The sequence below is a fragment of the Nicotiana sylvestris genome, chromosome 3 (assembly GCF_000393655.2).
Source record: "Nicotiana sylvestris chromosome 3, ASM39365v2, whole genome shotgun sequence".
Classification (NCBI taxonomy): domain Eukaryota; kingdom Viridiplantae; phylum Streptophyta; class Magnoliopsida; order Solanales; family Solanaceae; genus Nicotiana; species Nicotiana sylvestris.
Genome location: NC_091059.1, coordinates 201677848 through 201698677, shown reverse-complemented (window position 1 = coordinate 201698677; position 20830 = coordinate 201677848). Strand labels below are relative to the sequence as shown.

At 36.1% G+C, this 20830-nt stretch overlaps 3 protein-coding genes and 1 long non-coding RNA gene across 5 annotated transcripts; 2 read left to right on the top strand and 2 right to left on the bottom strand.

The window, feature by feature from the left end:
• The first annotated feature begins 3935 nt into the window (after positions 1-3935).
• Positions 3936-5824, top strand: LOC104214727 (uncharacterized). Of its 2 annotated transcripts, XR_707993.2 has the most exons (5): positions 3936-4032; positions 4654-4757; positions 4876-4919; positions 5004-5059; positions 5552-5824. It is a non-coding gene; the product is annotated as an uncharacterized lncRNA (long non-coding RNA). The 2 variants fall into 2 exon arrangements; XR_707992.2 differs by lacking the exon at positions 4876-4919 and having other exon boundaries at positions 3942-4032.
• Positions 5825-8072: 2248 nt separating this feature from the next.
• On the top strand, positions 8073-12874 carry LOC104214737 (uncharacterized). The gene is made up of 7 exons (XM_009764445.2): positions 8073-8378; positions 9550-9665; positions 9767-9885; positions 10102-10264; positions 10351-10577; positions 10895-11213; positions 11403-12874. Exons 1-7 carry the CDS (start codon positions 8220-8222, stop codon positions 12682-12684), a joined length of 2385 nt encoding a protein of 794 aa, XP_009762747.1. The 5' UTR covers positions 8073-8219; the 3' UTR covers positions 12685-12874.
• Positions 12875-12950: 76 nt separating this feature from the next.
• On the bottom strand, positions 12951-16304 carry LOC104214746 (pentatricopeptide repeat-containing protein At1g15510, chloroplastic). Its single transcript, XM_009764457.2, has one exon. The coding sequence runs from the start codon at positions 16132-16134 to the stop codon at positions 13504-13506; it is 2631 nt and encodes an 876-aa protein (XP_009762759.1). The 5' UTR covers positions 16135-16304; the 3' UTR covers positions 12951-13503.
• Positions 16305-16943: 639 nt separating this feature from the next.
• LOC138888573 (uncharacterized) lies at positions 16944-18032 on the bottom strand. The gene is made up of 4 exons (XM_070170462.1): positions 17816-18032; positions 17438-17619; positions 17208-17305; positions 16944-17106 (listed from the first exon to the last, which is right to left on the bottom strand). The coding sequence occupies exons 1-4, from the start codon at positions 18030-18032 to the stop codon at positions 16944-16946; spliced, it is 660 nt and encodes a 219-aa protein (XP_070026563.1).
• Positions 18033-20830: the final 2798 nt, after the last annotated feature.

Here is a 20830-nt window from a genome sequence, read left to right as displayed (position 1 = left end):
TGGGATGTGTTGGTGCAATTGGGTTGGAATTCCAGGAGTTCCGGGTAGGTTCCAGGATGTTTTAGGCCAAAATCATAGCTGTAGCAGGTCCAGAAGGGTTGCAGGCCTCGGAAACCATCCGCGCGGACCGCACAAAAGGAAGTGCGCCCGCGGTATGTGCTGTGCGGACCGCACAAAATGAAGTGCAGCCGCGGTGGTTTTGTGCGGGCCGCGGTGGTTTTATGCGGACAGCGGTGCTTTTGCGCGGACCGCGGAGGTTGAGATCTGATGGGTACTCTATAAATACGAGGTTTTGGGTTTTATTTAATATTTTGACCTAGAGAGCTCGGATTTTGGCGATTTTTCGAAGGTTTTTCAAGAAATTCATCGGGGTAAGTGATTCTAACTCAGATTTGGCTAGAGTACATGAATCTATCATTGAATTCATCATTTAATTCATGATTTGGGATGGAATTTGGGAAGAAAATTGTGAAACCTTTCAAAAATATAAAATGATGATTTGAAGGACCAAATGGTATCGGAATTGGATAATTTTGGTATGGTTAGACTCGTGAGGGTATGAGGATTCTGAAAATGTAAATCTTACCATATTTTGAGATGTGGGACCGGGGCTCGGGTTTTGCTAATTTCGGGATTTTTAATATTTTTCGAATGTTTTCGCTCGGGCTTTGTTCCCTTAGCATATTGTGACGTATTTGTTCTCATTTTGGATAGATTCGACGCGCGTGGAGGCCAATTCGAGGGGTAAAGGCGTCGCGAGCTAGAGAATTAGCCGGTTCGAGGTGAGTAATGGTTGTAAATGATGTCTTGAGGGTTTGAAACCCCGGATTGCACATCGTAGTGCTATATTGAGGTGAGACAAACGCTGGATGATGAGCGTGTGGCCTTTTACTACTGGGGATTGTGACTTGGTCCGTCCCGATTGATGATTTTACCGCATATTTGACTGAAATTTATTTGTTATCATTACGATTTGGGTTGATTGCCATATTTGGGCTTCGTGTCAACTATTTGAACCTTTCGGGGATTTTTTTCATTATTTCCTCACTGCTTTGACTTATTATTTGAACTCAGTCCTGTTGATGTCTACTGTTTTACAAACTCAGTCACTTTTACTCAGATTTGAAAACTTATATGATATTTCTAAATGATGCTTTGGGCTGAGAACTACTGTTTTACTAATGCCCAAGGGGCTTGTGATGATTTTCGGACTGAGTGAGGCCGAGGGCCATATATGAGGATATGTTGAGTGATGTGAGGCCGAGTGCCGAGTGATGATGCCACGAGGTTGCTTGATATAGCGCTTGGGCCGTATGGGGCCCCTCCGGAGTCTGCACACCCACAGTGAGCGCGGGTACCCATTATGATCTAAGAGTGAGCCCGAGGGGCTGATACTATTCTGAGTGATTGATACTGAGCCCGAGGGGCTGATACTGTACTGAGAGTAAGCCTGAGGGGCTGATACTGTTCTGAGTGATTGATACTGAGCCCGAGGGGCTGATACCGTACTGAGAGTGAGACCGAGGGGTGGATTTTTACTTGTTATTTACCTGTTAAATTACCTGTTTTACTTGTTTTAAAAAGGGATATCATTTGATTTCTTCACTGATTTACTGCTTTAAGTGATTTTACTGCTTGATATGGAATTGCTTTGTGCCTTTACGTGTTTTCATACTTTCAGCCATTATTTATAATTATTACTCACTAAGTCGGAGTACTCTCATTACTCCTTGCACCATGTGTGCAGATTCAGGCATCGCAGAGTCCGCTCTTGAGTGCTGATTCTCCCAGTCCAGGTAGTGATTCGGAGACTACGAGGTAGTTGTTGGCGTTCGCAGCCCCGTGCCTCCCTTATCTTATCATTTTCATGTTTTTACAACTATTGTACCAGATTTAGTATTCAGTAGACTTGTATCCAGATTTCTTAGTTGCTCATGACTTGTGACACCTCGGTTTGGGCTGTATCGGGATGGTTTCTGTAGTTAGTATCGTTAAATTCCGCAATTTATGGATATTATAGTATGTTTTATTGTCGTTTATGATATCTAATCGATTTAAAAGAGGTGTTCCGTTTTGGTATGGCTGGCCTTGTCTTCACGAGAAGCGCCATCACGACCAGGTTCGGGAATTGGGTCGTGACATTAGTGAAGGAAGCAATCTTTTTGGTGCGAGCATAATAAACTTAGTATAGACTGTTAAAATTCCAATACAAACACAAAGCTAACGCAGCAGAAATTATACAAGGAACGTACCTTTAGTCATAGTTGTTCAAGTGATGTAGAATCGCCTTGTCAAACTTTGACAGAAAATCTAGAGCCTTCTAGCCTAAGCATATTGTAGGATGCCAGACTGATGGAGTCACAGGCGTATTTATAGGTAGGCTAGGGACTCTTAGGCAAATACTTTAGCCACGGGGACTTCTCCATAAATTATAATTACCCTAGGGACTCCTAATATATGGTAATTTCTTTCCATCAAAGAAACTACCATATATGCATAACTACAGAATATTATCTGATATATTATTTCCTTTGGGAGACAAGGTAAATAATTTATTACCTTATATGTGGGCCACACTAGAAGTCTCTAGAAGAGACGGTGAATTTCTTACATAGACGACACATAATATACATACATACACACACTATATTAAAAGCACGAAGCCCCTTAGCGAAATGCCGTTCGTTTTTTTTACCCTTTAAAAATAGATTTTACATTAGACAAAATAGTAATTTAGTTATTTTCCTAATAGTTAGGACTTTTCATTTTCCTAATATTTTGGACGTTAAACTCAACTAAAATTATGGTTATTAATTAAATATTTTCTTATTTATACTATTTAATAAGTCCTAATTTTTAAGAATTTTAAATTCAAGTAAGATTTTATTTATATAAAACCTCTCCTTATTTGAATTGAATAAAAAATAATTATTAGCGTGTAATTATAAGTATGTTTCTTCCATACAGAATAAATAATCCTAAATTCCAAAAAAAAAAAAAAACGTTTGATAGTGATAATTAATTTTGCAACTATGAGTACTTTTCTTCTTCTAGATACCAACAAACCAAAATATCCTTAATATATGAAGCTTAAAAGTATAAAAGAACAAAGCCAAATCTTCTATTTATCGAAAAATAACGAAGATTTAGGCTTTGACAGAAAATAGTTAGTGTTAGTTGGAAAAATTATTTTGAAAATAACAATTTGGTTATTGGTCATGTGTTGAATTTGAAAAATAATATTTTCAATGAACAAATATAATTGTTGATGTTCAAGAAAATAAGCATAACAAAAATATAAGTATTTAAGATACCTAACAACCTAAAATTTTGTAGAGTGAGTTATATAGAGTTAATTACAACATAGTCAAAATTGATCTACACATCCAACATTTATACCTTTTGAAAAACTAATTTTTCTCTTCAAAAAACGAATCTACGTTTAAAATATTACATTATGATTTTGTCCAACATATAGACCTAATTTTGATTTTAACATGAATTATATACTTTTACTATTTTTAGGATAGTATTAACATAGTCTTTATAGAACCCGTGATCAATTGTATTGTATGTAATTCTAGACGATTAGTTCCTTGTGAATTTGTTGAAAACAACTACTATATTTTTTCTTATTAACTAAAGTAATAGCACAATTTGTATTTTCTCAACGAGGAAAAAAAGGCATACACTACAGGAAAAGAGGGCTACGACGACATTTAATCAATGATATGTGAAATAAATGTCGGAAAATGACTAATTTTATGACACTTATTTACAAATGTCGTAAAATCAATGACATTTGGTAAGAAATGGCACAATTATTGTGACTTTTAATTGAAATGTAGCTATATTAGTCGGTATTTACTGACATTTATAACTAATGAAGGAAATTTGCTTACATTTATAATTATTAAACTTAAAATATATTAAGTATAGGGGCGTCTACTATTTTATCTCAAAAACGCTACAAAACTCCCCCTTTTCTCATACCCAAATAACTGATGCCGTCGTCTCGCATTCATAAAATTGGTAAGGTTCTCATGAAATTGCATCAATCTTCTAGGAATTTTTGCCATCTTCTTTTGGACTCTTTTCATATACCTTTCTAGCATTAGGATCAATTTATCAAATTCAGAGTCGGTGCTTAATTAGCAGATACTACTGATTATTCCTAGATTGTTCTTAGATTGATTTAGAACTCTAAACATGACAGATTATTAATTTAGATACTGCTGATAATTCTCAAACTTCTAATCAAGATTATTAAGGCGCGAGTACGTATTTTTTTCTCTCCTGTGATTTCCGTTCTATTATGTTAACTGGATTAAATTTCTCGCCTTTAAAATGGTTGTAACCTTTTCTTTTATTATTATGTATTGAAGTTTGTTGTGGTTGTTGATGATTGGTTTGGGAAGTGGTAGGTAGGATTTATTTATGAATTTAATATTTCTCTGCTTATGTTAGTGGTAGTGGAGTGTTGAAATTGATCGATTTGGGGATAAAATATTAGTATCTGCTTTGTTTTTTATTTTTATGTCACTTTGTGTTTGCAGTTTCTATTAAATTTCAGTTGTTGGTTATTCTGGTAGTGAATTTTGTCTTTTACTTATTTCTAATATGATTCTTTTACTGTTCTGTTCTGTCCACTAGAGAGGACAAAGCCTTGGAACTGTGGCACTAGATAACCATAAGCTCATTATTCATGAAGGACTTGCAATGTTGGATCCCTCAAGGAGATGACATTCTGCTTTTCAGTAAGAATATGGATATTAGTACTATTTAGAATTCCATGAGAAATATGACTTTTGTAGCATGATCATTATCCAAATATGGTTTGTGAATTCGAGTTGATTGTGGTTCTAAACTTTGCAGGCCGGTCAATAGGATCATCTCCTTCAATTGGGATAAATAAATATGTAGTTTGTATTACTTATCACTAAATCAACATACTAGCATGACTATTAGCACTGAAATACACTACTAACAAGATTACCGTGCAGGTGCTCAAAATGACTTGCACTAGGAGCATACTCAAGGGTCGTCATCCTTGTCAAAGGTTATCTCTTCACAATATCAATGAGATCAAGAAAATTCTTGTGTTTCACTTGTGAAATATATCAATCTACGCAAATAATTTTAACAGAATATCATATAAACTCTACAACTAAAATGTAATGCTTATAGTTAAAGGGAGTAGGAAGAGGAAAACGACAAAGAGAACTTTTTCTTTTGTGTTGAATTTATTTTAACTGAACAGACGCATGTGGGTTCAAGCACCCTTTGCATTTTCTTACTTTATGGATCACTTGTTTACATTTGTGGCTTATGTTTCTGGAAGACTCGAAGTTTCTTATTGTTTTTTTATTTTTGATAAGTAAGTTCATTGTTCTTCTTTGTTTGTATGATGGAAGTTCTTAAGCTGCACAGGTTCTAATGTTCCATGTGATATCATTTTCCATATAATTTCTATAGAAGTTGCCTGCTAACTATTTTTGTTACTTAATCTTTTTTAACTTCTAATTTATGCCTTTATTGGATTTATGTTTAGGTTGATATGCAAAAATTAGAGTCAAGAAGAGGACAGTCTTATGTAAAGGGTGTTGCCATAAAGATTCCAGTTGCCTCGCTCTTTGTACGGAGGCTCACTAAGTGAACTGTTGTGAATCAGTGTTCTTGTAGTCGGCATTGGTCTTTATTTATAGTTAGCATTCAGCTTGTTCTGAAGATGAACAAGGATAAAAATTTATATTCTATGAGAACCATTATCGAATGATGGTGTAAGATTTATAAAAATAATATATAAGTGACTCTTTTGTTTTAATTCAAATTTCCTTTGTAGGGTATGATATTGTATTATCAAAATTATATGAATTACGAAATGTATGAAAAGCTAATGTTCTCTATGTATATAAAGAAAAAAAGTTGTTGACCAAAGATAATTTACCGACATTTCTATATATGAAGAAATGACGAATAATATTTGGTGACATTTCTTTATATGTCACAACTTTATTGAGCTTATATTCAAATAGGTGACATTTTGATAAAAGTCGTTGATAAGTGTCACTATTTATTTGCCAACATTAATTTAAATGTCGGAAAATTTCCGACATCAAAATTTCCGACATTTGATATAAATGTCAAATAAATGTCGATAAATGATTTTGTGACATTTATGTGACTTATGACGACATTTAAAAAATATCGTCATAGTCTTATTTTCTTGTAGTGATATTCTGTCAGTTTACTTTGTTTGTATCTTATATGATAGAACTTAAGAATATATTGCTTTTTCCAATAAAATTTAATGGAATAACTCTTAAATTTTAAAAGATTAATGTGTTCTTGCTAAAATTAAAAATGGAGAATGATAACTTGTGAAATTGTAGTGATATTATAAAATTTGCAATAATTTTAAGTTGAATATATGGACTTATATGATTTAGGGCTTATATGGGGTATAGTTTCTATGTTTATTGTGTTAGCTATAGGGTGTACATAGGTCAGGTTGGTTCGGGTTTTATAATTACCAAACCAAACCAATTGTGTCGGGTTATTAAATCTAAAGACCAAACCAAACCAATAAAACTCGGGTTTTTCAATCTCGGTTTTTCTCGGATTTTCGGGTTTTTCGGATTTTCTCGAGTTTTTTCCCGGTAAAATCTTCATAGAACAAAACATATAACTTGTGCTCAAAATATTTCTTTAATCCTAGTAAGATACAACTTTATAAAGTATTTTTCCAGAAAATAATACAAAATATGAGATGTGTCCATGACATTATCCTAAAATATTAAACAATAAAGACAATAAATTATGTAATATAAATATTACTAATTAAAAAGCCACAATAAAAATAAACATAAACTAAAGTACTAAGTCATGCTAAATAAGTAGACTAATAAGGGAGTATTAATTACATGACTAAACACAAAAAAATAAAATAAAAATAGGTTATGCATTTTTATCTAAATTATTGCAAAACAAAAAATAGATATTCAATACATTCCTTTTCATAATATTGAATTGAATGTCTTTTGTCAGCATTAGTGTTGATTTGATTTTGGTTTGGACTTTTGTTAGCATTATTTAATTTACTAATATTAATGGTTATAAAACTTATTGGAACATTCAAAAGTTCTAAGTCCAACCTTGAAATAATACCTTAAAAGATAAAATTATGGAAATTTTTAAGAAATATTTATAAATTACATTACAATAAGTATATTTATATATTAAATATATATAAAATTTCTATATATGTAATGCCGGGTTAGTTTGGTTTCGGTTTTACTTTCTTTAGTTAAAACCAAACCAAACCAATTATGGTCGGATTTTTTTTCTCAACACCAAACCAAATCAAACAATAACTCATATTTTTAATAACTTTTATTTTGTTACTCAAACATAATTTTTATAATTTTTTAATAGTTCATACTTCGCGCGTTCCTGATACTAGTATATATAAAATTTACTAAAACTTCAATAAAGACTAAACCTAAATCCACAATTTGGAATAAACATGTTTGCTTATTTTCTTCCAAGCAAAAATAAAAAATAAAGAATCCATATTAATAGCAAATAACCATTTTTATTTTATCATGTCATGTTGGTTCGTCTTCTTTTCCCCCCTTTTTATTTTATCCATTTCCTCACCACTAAACTCTTCTAAAATAGGAAGAAAAAAAAAGTACTGTTGACTACGTGGGTAGAATTTTAGTTAGAGCCTAGATGTGTGTTGACATGTACTCACTTGGTTTGTCATACTAAAAGGAACTTTTCACCTGGCCTTTTACTAGGAGTAATAGATTTGTTCCACTCATTGGTTTTCTTTAACTCGTTCAAACTTCAATGATGACCTGTGTTCTATGACATTCCATTTATTTGACCGAATTACCCAATAGTTTTCATGCATCCAGGTCAGCTGATAGCTCATTCGGCAAAGGCTAATATGGTCCTTTCTCTATGGTAAGACTTTAGTGTGGAACAACCGAACTACATATGAGAGAGCTGTTAAGGCAGTAGGCCAGCATATGTAGCCGTTACACCTCTCAAACCATTTGAAAAAGGAAAAAAAAAAACACAATTGTTCTACTTTTTAAAAATGACATGACCGTTGGTTCTCTTCATCAAAATCACCGAATCTCTAACACTTATCTTGTTCAGCTCTGGTTTTTCGTCCTTCTTTTCTCTTCAAGAAAAAAACAGAGGCATCAATGGCTGGAGATCTTGTTTTTACCTCTGAAGAAATGGTGATCGACAAGGGACTAGGGTACCCAAAGGCCTATGCCAAGATCTGTAAAGATCGAAGCTTTGGCCCCTTCAGCCGCGGCCCTCCTTTCGCTTTCACTCCCTATTCTCTACCACAGCATGAGGTAACATAAAGAATCAATTCAATTCTCTTTATTTCAAGTTTAATCAGTCAATTTTCAGAACGAGAAACTTGGTGTTCCGAATTATATCTACTTCACCAAATCTGATTAAATTACTATATGGAGTACTTAATCTGGCTTGTTCTGTTTCACTATAAAGGGTGGATTAATCTGTTCCCTTGGAATCTCTTTTTCCCCCCAATTTTTGTGTTGAATTTTCGTTTTATATATGGTTTCTAGCTTCTAAGTGCAAGTTAAATTCGCCTTCTTCATCCACTATAAAGCTAAAGGGACCTTAATTGGTAGTATCGTTATTTCCCTAAGTGGATATCACGGATTGATTTAGGATTTCAATTTGATGGTTTTAACCTTTATGTTCTCAAATTAAACTCAATGAACATTTACAATTACGGCTCGAATTTTAATATTTGGTGATATTTTAGTGATTTTTGTACATAGATATCTATGTTTTGTGCAAATATTTTTCAGTTGAACTCGGTGGATTATACATTGCATCCGCCTCGTAATTGAGTTAAACCTTGTGAATGTTATTCAATTTCTTACTCCAATTTTAATCAGTGATTTTCAAGTAGAAGCAGCTAGTGTTCTAAAAATAGCTTACCTGATCTTGGAAAACAAGTGTCCCAAATTATAGTGCTGAATAAGGTGTATTAGTAATGCTGACATTAGTAATGTATGGGTTAGTAATGCAAGTATTAATTATGCAGAGATTATTTTTTATCCACTGTTTGGTGTGATGTATTAAAAATTAAAATGCATTGCATAGTTTTTAAGAAAATTAGTTGTTTATAAAAATGTCCTTCATATTTTTTAGCTTTAAAAGGGACTTTATGGACAATTTTGTCTTGAACCGTGCTAATGCATGCATTAATAGTCTTGGTATTGCTAATACCACGGTTTGCTATGTATTAGTTATACATAGGATAATACCAAATAGGTTGTATAATTAATACTTGCATTAGTAATACATAGTTTGAAAAAGTGTACCAAACAAGGGATTGGTAATACCAAAAGCTAATGCATGCATTATTTTCTCTAATGCATCCTACCAAACGACCCCTGAATCTTAGAAAAGATAATATTTGTATTTAATTTTCTGGAGGAATTATGTGCTGCCTCAAATTTTGATCATTGTTATATTGATTGGTAATAGGTTTTGAGAGCCAAGGAATTGGATGACATGTTCCCGATCATTGATCCGAATGCACAACCCAGTACAAAGCCGAAGATTTTCCTGTCTCTTTTGTGGAAGCAACTCAACCACCTCGGGTAAAAATGGATTGTTGATGCAGTTCAACAATCCAATATGAATAATTAGGAAATGCTTAGTAAGAGGTTTCTCATTCTTGATTATAATTTTTGAACTCCAGGAATGCAGGGTTTGATCCGGAAGTATTTCGAGTAGACTCATATGGCAATGTTCTGTATTATCATGCTGATTCAGCTTCACCTCTAGCATGGGAAATTGATCACTGGTTTCCTTGCTCCAGTAATTACTCATCATCTTTCTGCATCCTTCTGCTTTTCTGCGCAAAGTTTAACTTGTGTACCTGGACAGTGTATATAAACTTTTACACTATCAGGTCACCTTAACTTATTGTAAAAGCTTACACCATCTGTGTATATAAGTTAAACTCTTCTGCATTAGTAATTGTTTTCTGCATTTTATGATTATTGAATTTTGTGACATTCGGTGAAATTGCAGGAGGAGGACTAACTGTTCCAAGCAATCTGAGGATAATGCAGTGGCAAGCATGTGAGAAAAAGAATCATAAGCTGGAATTTCTTATACCCTGGTGGGATCTGCAAGTTGGTATATCCATAAACCAGTTCCTGTCCATCTTTGCTATATCAAATTCAGATTTCAGGTTGGTTGCTGTATGTTTGTTGAATGCTTTTCCAGTTTCAAAGTGATATTTTGCAACTGCTAGATGCTGACTATCATTGTTTTCAGGCGTAGAGCATTTTCATGGTTGTTTTCTGAAGGCGAAAATGAAGAATTGAATGCCTCACAAACTGTTGATTCACATGTTTTTCCTCATCATTTTGTTGAATCGCAAGAAAAGATTGGCCTGGCTCCAGCTGCTGTTGTTCTAAGTCGAAGAGAGTCTTTTGATTCTTCCTCTACTCTGAAATCCTTGGATATAAATAGAAGACCAAGATCAAACACTCCTATTGTAGGTTAGTCTCCAAATATCAAACACCATGATTGTTTCTTGGTTTTATTGTCTTGTAAAAATAGATAGGTGATACTACTCTTTTTTCTAAATGAATGAGAAATCCCAGAGGGTCAGTCCCCCCCCCCCACCCCACCCCCACCCACCCACCCACCCACACAAACTTAATTACCAAGCTTTTGTTTGCGGCAGAATTTCAAACTCGTGACATGCATCTAACCAGCGCATCGTGTGATGTGCTCTTGCTGCTAGACCAAAGCCTTGGGGGCACTACTCTCTGTTTCTTCGGTTTTGCTTTTTAAAAATTTTCTTTTGTGATAGCTTACAAAAGATCAAAGGCGGATTTGAAAGAAAATGAAGATCCAGGCATGGTGACCAATCCATACCAAGCTATTGTGATGGCTAGAGATTCTTTGAGACACAGAGAAGAGACTTCAAAGATACAGGCAGAAATACAGAAATTAGACGATGAAGTGGGTGAATTAAAGCAAAAGACTGAGGAGGAGAAAGCAGCCGTTGAAGAATTGGAACTAGTCCTAATAAAGAAAAGGAGGAGAGCAGAGAAATGTCGACGACTAGCTGAGGCACAATCTTCTTATAGAGCTATGCTAGAGAAGATGATTCGAGATGCCATGCACCAGTAAGATCACTGAAGAACATGTCCGCTAGAAAAATAAAAATTCACAAGTATTTGATTATAGGGATATTACATTCTTGGGCCGCCCAAAAAATAATAGCCGGAAAATGTATATGTTTTATATATTAAGTTTAAATATACATATAATTTTTGACTATATGCTCTTACTCTATTCGTTTATGTTACTTGTAGGAGCGTTGTCTATAAAGAACAAGTGAGGTTGAATCAGGCAGCAGCTAATGCTCTTATGGCAAGACTTGAAGCTCAAAGAGCAATTTGTGATTCTGCAGAGAGAGAGCTACACAAGAGATTCAAATATAGAGATGAACTCGAGCAACAGATAAGACCTGAGTGGGACCAAACAAGAAAAAGATCAAGAATGGATGAATTTCCAGATGAAGAGGGAGATGAGAAGACTCTTCTCTGCCTTCCTGGCAGCAGCTCAAGGGCAGAATTAGAGAAAGATGATCAAAGAGTTCTATGCTTGCCAGGGATGAAGTCCAATGACAGTATGCATAAGGAACTAAGAGTATTTCTGGACGAGGAGCAGAAAGCATACGAGGGAAGACTCTCTCTAAATGGAGGACAAGAGAAAGAAAGACAAAGCGACAAGGCTATTGTGCAGGCAAAGGACGAGGATCCTACAGAGGAGAAGATTCAAAATATAGAAATACAAGAAGAAGGGATAACATACAATGCCGGGTTTCCCACTTTTCATGAAGCTGAAAGAGAGGAGGAGGACGACGAGAGCAGAAAGCAACGTGGGAAAGGAAATGTTGAAAAATGGCTTCAGTTGCTTTTGGATAACTCACAAGAACCTACCAACTTTGGAACTCAGACTGCTGAGGAGAACAATAATGGTAACAGAACTCTTAATGCAGGAGAAGATGAAACTAATGAGATTGATGGCACGATTAGAAAGGAGAATATCAAATATCCACAGAACGAGATAAAGAAATCAAGATCAGAGGAGTTAGAAATAGCTGAAGATGTGAAACAGACGCAGAAAGCTGCCAAACAGCAAGAAGAAGCAAAAAGAGAGGAAGTTGTTCAAATGGCAGCCAGGAAATCATCATTTTCAAAAAGAGAAATTGGAAAAAAAGAAGAAAGAACTGAGCTTAAGGGTCAAAAAACACCATCTAGGAATCCTCCACCCTACAGATTAATTCTAGAAAGGAGAGCCAGTGATGTAGGTTCTGCTTCTAAGGGAGTAGTAGGGAGATCTAGCAGCTGTGAAAGAACTGAAAGGAAGAGTGAGAAGGAAAAGGAAAGGGAATTCTTGAGGTCTGACAGTGCCAGGTTGTTTAGGCGTATCCCGTCTTCCCCATCTCTCCTCTTGAGTGGCATGAAAAAGAGAGTGGATTGCATAAGGAAGAAGCCCTCAGTTGTTGGCGATGATAGCGATGAAGGTCGGGGAGGTAATGGCTTCATAAGATCATCCATCAAAACAATCAAGAAAGCAGTGAAGATGTAGGCCCTGATACATATAACTAAGTTCATATAGTTTGAAAGTTGTTATTGCTACTGAGTGTTGGCTACCAAAATGAGTGTATGAATGGTGCGCGCTTTATTTCTTTGTATAATAGTACACTATTATTCTTTTTGAAGGATTTGTAATAACAGCTTGTTGTTTGACGTAAAGATATCTATAAAATGGCTATATGAACATCCGTTGGAGTTTGAAAAGGATAACATGTCCGGTTATGTTTTACTAAGACAAAATTTGATCATGCAGAAAAATAAGAGGAAAGGTTTCTGGCACCATTCTTTCCGTCAACAATTTTGAAAAGACAAGTAGTTTTGTTTGTTTTCATGACCCTCCATGTTCATGCAGTTCTACAAGCAACAACATGTACTATAATCAAGACAAGCTTCCCGCTCTTTGAGCACACAGTCATACCACCACCAAGATATACAAGTTTCTATATCCACTTTGCTAAAGTAACAAAGGACTAGCGTCTATCTTCAAGTATGATAGAAAGGTATGTGCTATATACAGTGCATCGGGCATCTCTATGTTGAGTATCACCAAATTGTCTTTTGAGATTGCAAACATTTCACAATGTTCTAGCTTTCAAGATCATTACCACGGGGGAAATAAACATTCCTGCAGAAGGGCAGTTGATGTTATCTGCGGAAGCAACAGACTTGCAGTGCCAGACTGTGGATGGGATTTTGCAGTCTCTAGCCAGGAGCTAATTCAGCTTCCATTCTATGTAACCTGGCGCTGCCCGTTCACAAGCAAAAGATTCTATTTTGCTAACTGTGAATTGATTCTCCCCTGTTATGAATTTCAAGTTTCTCCCAAATAATTTTCATCCCCACATGTGCATCTTCCATCCTTAAAATGGTGGAAATGCTCAGTATCTCTAACTGAAATCTCCCTCCGGACAACCTCAGAGATAAACTTGATTGTGTCATGACAGCTCTTGCACATATAGAGATTCTTTGTGACCCAAATTGGTGTCCCTGGAGCAGTATTTATAAGCCCAAATGCAATAGCCAGTCTCTCGCTGTGTCCACAAAAGATCTCGGCTTTGGAATCTTCGACCTCACTTACTATATATCTTTCTGATTCACTACGACGTGCTGTTTTCATTTTTTCATAAAATCCTTCCAAAACCGCATTGATTTCCTTAATTTGGGGGTGGAAATTATCACCACTAAGGAATGCATGTACATTTCCCTTTACTTCTATCCAGCTGCAGCCGGGATCAACAGTCAGTCCTCTTTCTATCATAATCTTCCTTAACGTTGCAACTTCATCCCATCTGCCATTGTCAGAATAGAAGTTACATAGGAGAACATAATACCCAACACCTCTCTCATCAGTTTCAAGAATATGTCTAGCAGCTAGTTCTCCAAGTTCAACCTGCCTGTGGATCCTACACGCATTCAATAAAGCCCCCCAGATAGCAGAATCAGGTTTCACAGGCAATGTTATAATAAAATCATAAGCATCCTCCACTAGACCTGCACGGCCTAGCAGATCAACCACACAAGCGTAATGCTTCAGATTTGGAACAACACGATAGTTATTCTCCATGTTATTTAAATAGTCAAGGCCTTCAGTCACCAACCCAGATCTACTACAAGCACGTAATAGAGAAATGAAAGTAATCTCATCAGGCTTTACTTTTGAAGTTAGCATTCCATCGAAAAGTTCAACCGCAAGTGCACCTTGCCCTCGCTGAGCGTAGCCAGTTAGCAAAATATTCCAAGCAGTAACATCCTTTTTCTGCATATTAAACAGATTCAGTGCGGGGCCAATCCTTCCACACCTCACATAGAAGTCAAGGAGTGCATTGGGTAAAAAACCATGAAACGCCATTCCGTTCCTCAATACATATGCATGTATTTCTTTACCACACATCAGTGCACCGATTCTAGAACATGCAGAGAGAACAGACACTAAGGTAACAGTATTGGGATCCTGATAGCGTTTCATTTGGCCAAACAAAATCAAAGCTTCCAAACTGCGATTATTAATCCGAAGACCAAGAATGATAGAAGTCCAAGATATGACATTTTTATCTGGTATCCTGTGAAAAATCTCCAACGCCTTGTCAATACAGTTGCACTTCGAATAAAAGTCAACCAGAGTGTTTGAAACAATCACGTATGCTGTAAGTCCTCTCCTTTCGGCTAGTTGATGAAGCTTAACACCCATTTCTAGAAGGCCCAATGAAGTACAGGCAGATAGAACAGAAGCAATAGTAATCTCATCCGGTATGACACCTTCTAGCTCCATCATTTTGTATGTCTCCACAGCCTTCTCAGGAAATCCATTACTCTCATAACCCGAGATCATTGCAGTCCATGAAACTACATCCTTACACTGTATCCTATCAAAGATCTTCTCCGCTTCCTCCCAACTCCCAATAGCCGAATAAAGTTGAATGAGAGAGTTGTGCACCGAAACATCACTATAAAAATTCATTCTTGACACGTACCCATGAAGCGCCTTCCCTAAACTCTCATCCCCAAGAGCTTCACAAGCTGAAACCACACTTGTCATGGTCATCAAATCCGGAAAAAATCCAAATTTCCTCATCGACGAAAACAACTTCAACCCTTCCGAAAACTCATCGTTCTCAAAGTAACCTGCAATCATAGCATTCCAAGAAATTCTATCTCTCCTAGGCATTCCATCAAACAGCACCCTCGCATTAAACAAATCACCACATTTCACATACATAGTAATCAAAGCATTAAGCACATCAATTTCCGACTCATACCCAAAACTAATAACATGAGCATGTATCTCCCTACCCATTTTCCAATCAGGCAAACCTCCACAAGTCCTCAAAACACAAGGAAAAGTATACACATCAGGTCTAAATCCAACCCACAACATCCTTTGATACAAATCCAACGCCTCATCAAAGTACCCGTTTTTCGCATACCCACCAATCAAAACATTCCAAGAAAATACATCTCTTTCCTCCATTTTCCCAAACACATACCAAGCATCACCCAAATTCCCCAGCCTAACAAACATACTTAACAATGCATTTCCCAGCCTCAAGCTCAACTGGGACATACAGCTAAGTATGCATGAAAACACTTCACATGCTTCATTAGATGCCCTTTTGAATTCACAAAGCCTAGCTAAAGAAACAAATGTTTCTTCTTCTATAGTCCCATGAAGTTCTTTTACTGATTTTAAGAATATTATGGCTTGTTCTAGAAGGTTCTGGGAGCATAATTGGATAAGGTGGGAATTGGGGTCAGTGGTAGGAGTTGAGGTGGAGGAGGAGCTGAGGAGGGGATTTTGGTGTGTTTTCTTAAGAGAAAAAAGGTGGGATTTTTGGAAGATATGGGAGAAGTTAAGCGATTTAGAAGAAAGGAGTTTGGAGAATTGAGGGTTTGGAGGGTCTAAGGAAGGGAGGGATGTAGTTGGGGTTTTAGCAGAGACTGCCATAATTGGAGGTGTAACGAAGGAACATGTCGGATATTTTTATCAGGCGGGGTTTAAGGAGATGGTTTAAACGGCTATCAAACACCAATAACAGTTAAGCCGATAAGAGATACTTCGAAATTCCCTTTTCGCCGTCGTAGAGAGTATTTTATATTTTGGCTAAGCATTTTTCTGGCGCGTCGTCATATAGATTTTAACTCATAGAAATTGGAATTAGTTTGTTCTTAATATAAATCATCTCCTCCTCTTCTTTCTTCTTTTAATTAAATTAATTCAACAAGTATATGTATTTTAACATGTGGAAATTGGAATAAGTTTCTTGCTATTGGAAAATATAACATTCTAGATCGAGCAATTTGGGAAATTTGATTAGGGTTTTCAACAAAGAGAGAGGATACATTTATTTGAAAAAAACGAAATCAGAGAAAAATATCTGATGGATCCTTCTAGATCCAGCACTGTATATTTATATAGTGGCCTCAGTTGGGTGCCCAATACTATGAAATCCGCCTCCTAACTAATACACTAACTAAAACAAGCTGAAACAATAGTTACAAAGATAGCCAAAATAGATATAATGGTCCATTACATGATTAGTCACTAAGTTTGTGTTTGAGACTAGAAGCTAAATACTCCATCATGTCAATACCCCCCTCAAGTTGGAAAGGGAAACCACATGCAACTTGGATAATAAATGGTGATGAAGATTGCCAGGTAAAGGTTTGGTGAGTAGATCGGCCAACTGTTTGGTGGTAGAAATACGAAATAATTGAATCAGCCCATTACCAAGTTTGGTCCTAATGAAGTGTCAATCACTCAATATATTCAATTCGTTCATGAAAGACAAGATTCCTAGCTATATGCAGGGCATCATGATTATCACAAAAGACATAAAAATAAAGCATAACAGGAACAACAAAATCATTCAAGAGGCTGGAAAACCAAGTCAACTCAGCAACTACCTTACTTAAAGCCCTATATTCAGGCTCAACAGAAGATAGTGAAATAAGAGGTTGCTTTTTAAACTTCCAACTAATGAGGCTACCACCAAAAAAATACAGCATCCAGTGACAGACTTCCTAGTGTTTGGACAAGTAGCCCAGTCATTGTCTGAATATGCAGTGATAGAGAAGCCAAGAGAATCAGAATAATTCAAACCTAGATCCATAGTGCCCTTAAAATATCTCAGAACATGGAGAGCAACAGGCATATGAGGGACCCTAGGAGATTTCAGAAATTAACTCAAGTGTTGAACTACAGAACATATATCAAGTCTAGTATGGGTGAGAAAAAGCAGCTTCCCTACCAGACTTCTATAGGACTCAGGTGTAGGAAGCAAATCACCAGAATCGACATGCAATTTAGTGTGCAACTCTAAAGGACAGACCATTGGAGTAACAGAAGTGTAGCCAAACCATTGAAGCAAATTTGAGACAAATTTCTTTTGATTGAGAACAACCTCACCAGAAACATGACACACCTCAATGCCTAGGAAATAATGTAAAGAGCCAAGATCTTTGATCTTAAACCGAGATTACAGGAACGGCTTTAGAGATGAAATCTCAACAATATCATCCCCAATAATGATGATCTCATCAACATAGACAACCAAAAGGACCAAATGCCAAGATTACCGACAGACAGAGAAGAGTCATTAAGGGAATGAGTATAATCCCTAGAATACCAAGCCTGGGATTGCTTGACATATCATTTCCTAGAAGCCTGCCTAAGACCATAAAGGGCACATAAGTAGAAGAAGTAGACACAGACAACCCTTGGGGTAATTTCATATCAACCTCCTCATTTAAATTTCCATGTAGGAAAGCATTGTTGACATCTAATTGAGAAAGAGACCAATGTTCCTTAACAACCACAACCATTAAACACTTGGCAATAGACATTTTAACTACAGGGGAGAAGGTTTCAGTAAACGAGCGCAAAACACAACACAAAATTATTGTTCGTCGGTCAAAGATAGTATAGTTAATTATCGTCTTCACAGGGATTGGATTTAAATAATGTTTGAATAATATTCAGTTGATTACTATCCCGGAAAATCAACATTTAATTTGATGACTATTACTACGATTAACTACTAAAAATTAAGTAATTAATAATTGATCACAGAAGAAAATAGACAAGCAACGAAGAAATATCAATGAGAGAAATAAGGGTAATTGAGTAGACAAGTGCAAGATAATTGATTCGGGATCTAATTCTTGAGTTAGTTCACTCTATAATACTATTGATTCTCACGAATTCAACAGTTAATTAGATTACACTTGAAGTTAATGTTTCTCTTATGATTAAACGTTAATTTCAGTACTAATCCAATTGAAGTACGGTAAACAATTGCAATAATAAAATGATGGTTATGATCTAAAGGGTAACTTCTCACGAATATTTTCCTATTTTCTAGTTCGATTAATAATTCAAGAGGCTCATTCGATTACCTATTTGAATCACGAATTTAAACTAGAGCATAAAATGTAGAGAACTTCAATATAAAACTCCTCTTTCGATTAAGAAAATAAGAAATAACTCCACAATACGAATTAAACTCCAGCAATTATCAAGAATCGATCCCTAATCAAGTTATCAAAATACCGTATCTGTCAACATCCTAATAGAATTTACTCCATAGTAATGGAATAAATCATCTCAATAAGGTTTATGAACAAAGAAAACATCAATGCTAATGCTTCAATACAAACTCCTGTATTGCACCGATCGTTGGTTGAAATCCTGATGACGTCTTGAGTCTTCTTACCTTAGTTGGTTCTCAAATATTTCGTAGGTCAAAAGTCCTCAAAAAATGTATTTCTAGTGTATTTTATACCAAGTAGGAATGAACCCGGACGAAACTACCCTCTTTGAGCCGAAGTGCGAACCCAACAAACTCTTTACACTTCACTCGTCGCACAATGCGTCGCAGAATGCATCACATCAGTTTAGTTTACTCAGTTGCAAACTCTCTGAACTCCGCGTGTTTGACAGAATTTTGCATTAGTGCATCGCAGGCCGCGTCCTAGTAGTGCATTTGCTTGTCAGATAAAAAAAACCATTCTCTGAACTTGTCAAACTTCTGATGCATATTTGCACTAATGTGTCGCATGCTGCTACGCTTTGTGCGTCACATTAGTCCATTTGTTCTGGCCCTTGCACTTTCTTCCCCCTTTCATATGCAACGCCTGTCATAGACCCGGATGCGATCCTAGTTTAATTCTTTGACTTTTACTCAGACTTCAAAGCTCCAATTATTCGATTTAGCTCCAATTTATCCTTTTTAGCTCGGAATTATTTCCTGCACGATATAAAAACACTTAATAAGTGCAAATCGCCATCATTTAAGCTCAAACATACGTAAAATGCAGTAATTTAGAGTGTAAACTACCGCTAAAATACGGGTTTCTAGCCTACCATCAATATCCCACACTCAGACCATTACTCGTCCTCGAGCAATCAAACTACACTTCACATAGGGACGACCTCTTCATTAAACAACTTCCCTAATACATCATGCCAAGAATATTTAAAATAGACTAAGCACCATATCATAACATCCTAACCTCAAGACTCGACTCAAAAGCACCACACATTTTTCATAACCTGTTCACTTATTCTAACACAGAGGTCAAAGACTTTACCTTACCTTCGCAAATCATGTGCCCTCACACAAACAATAGAGAGTAGTTCCACATGCAATAAAATTCAAGAACACATAGAAACTCAAGATAGAAAGAATTCACTCACTCTTAGAAATCAAATTCATGCTCCACAGAGGATCGGGTCTATCCTGACTCTCTAGTCAAAGCATTTACGCAGAGTCACAATCAACCAATTTAAGGTACTTATCTAAGAGTCAAGAAGTGAGTCTAGGCATCACAACTAAGGCACTCACCACTCTCAAGGCATATGCAGTTAAGAAAAATTACTTCAAATTAGCACTGTGACTCAAGATTCTATATTCTCTAAAATAAAAAAAAATAAAAAACTACTACACCCGGTTCAAGTAAATCCTTGAAAAAGAACCACGACACAAAGAAAAATCAAGAAAAAATTATTACACTACCTAAGAAGGAAAAAAAGACATATTTTTTTTGGATTTTCAAAATTTTTGATTTTTTTGTTTGTAATTTTCTCTTTCGACTTCAAATCCCTCAAGAAGCCAGTCGACGAAATCCATCATTGGGAAAAGTCGAACTACTACTACATGAGTTACTAGCTATTAGAGGCCGAATAAAATTCAGAGTTACGATTACATGCCACATTATATAAAAATCAAGAAACAAAACAAAACAAATACAAGCAACTGGGAAGACCACACCCCACACTTAAGAGATAGCATTGTCCCCCAAGCAAAGCAATAAAACAAGGGTGGTAAAGGACTCCCTAAGGCCTAGGCCTAGTCATTGACACCAGTAGTGCCGCCAATAGCAGTCTCATCATCGTCCTCCGCAACAAAGTTGACATCTTCATCAGGACGAAGTGCAGGACTACCATCCAATAGGAAAAAAAATGCCTAGTAGGGGAACCCAAATGGTACTGCTGTGCCAAATCCTCAATGTCAACCTCTCCACGAGCAGCTCGAAGTTGCATGTCAGCAAACATAAATCGTATCATATCCTCCATTCTGTCATGCCTCTTGTCCGAGGTCATAGTGACTCTCGAAGGACCCGAATCCTACACAATAGTGATA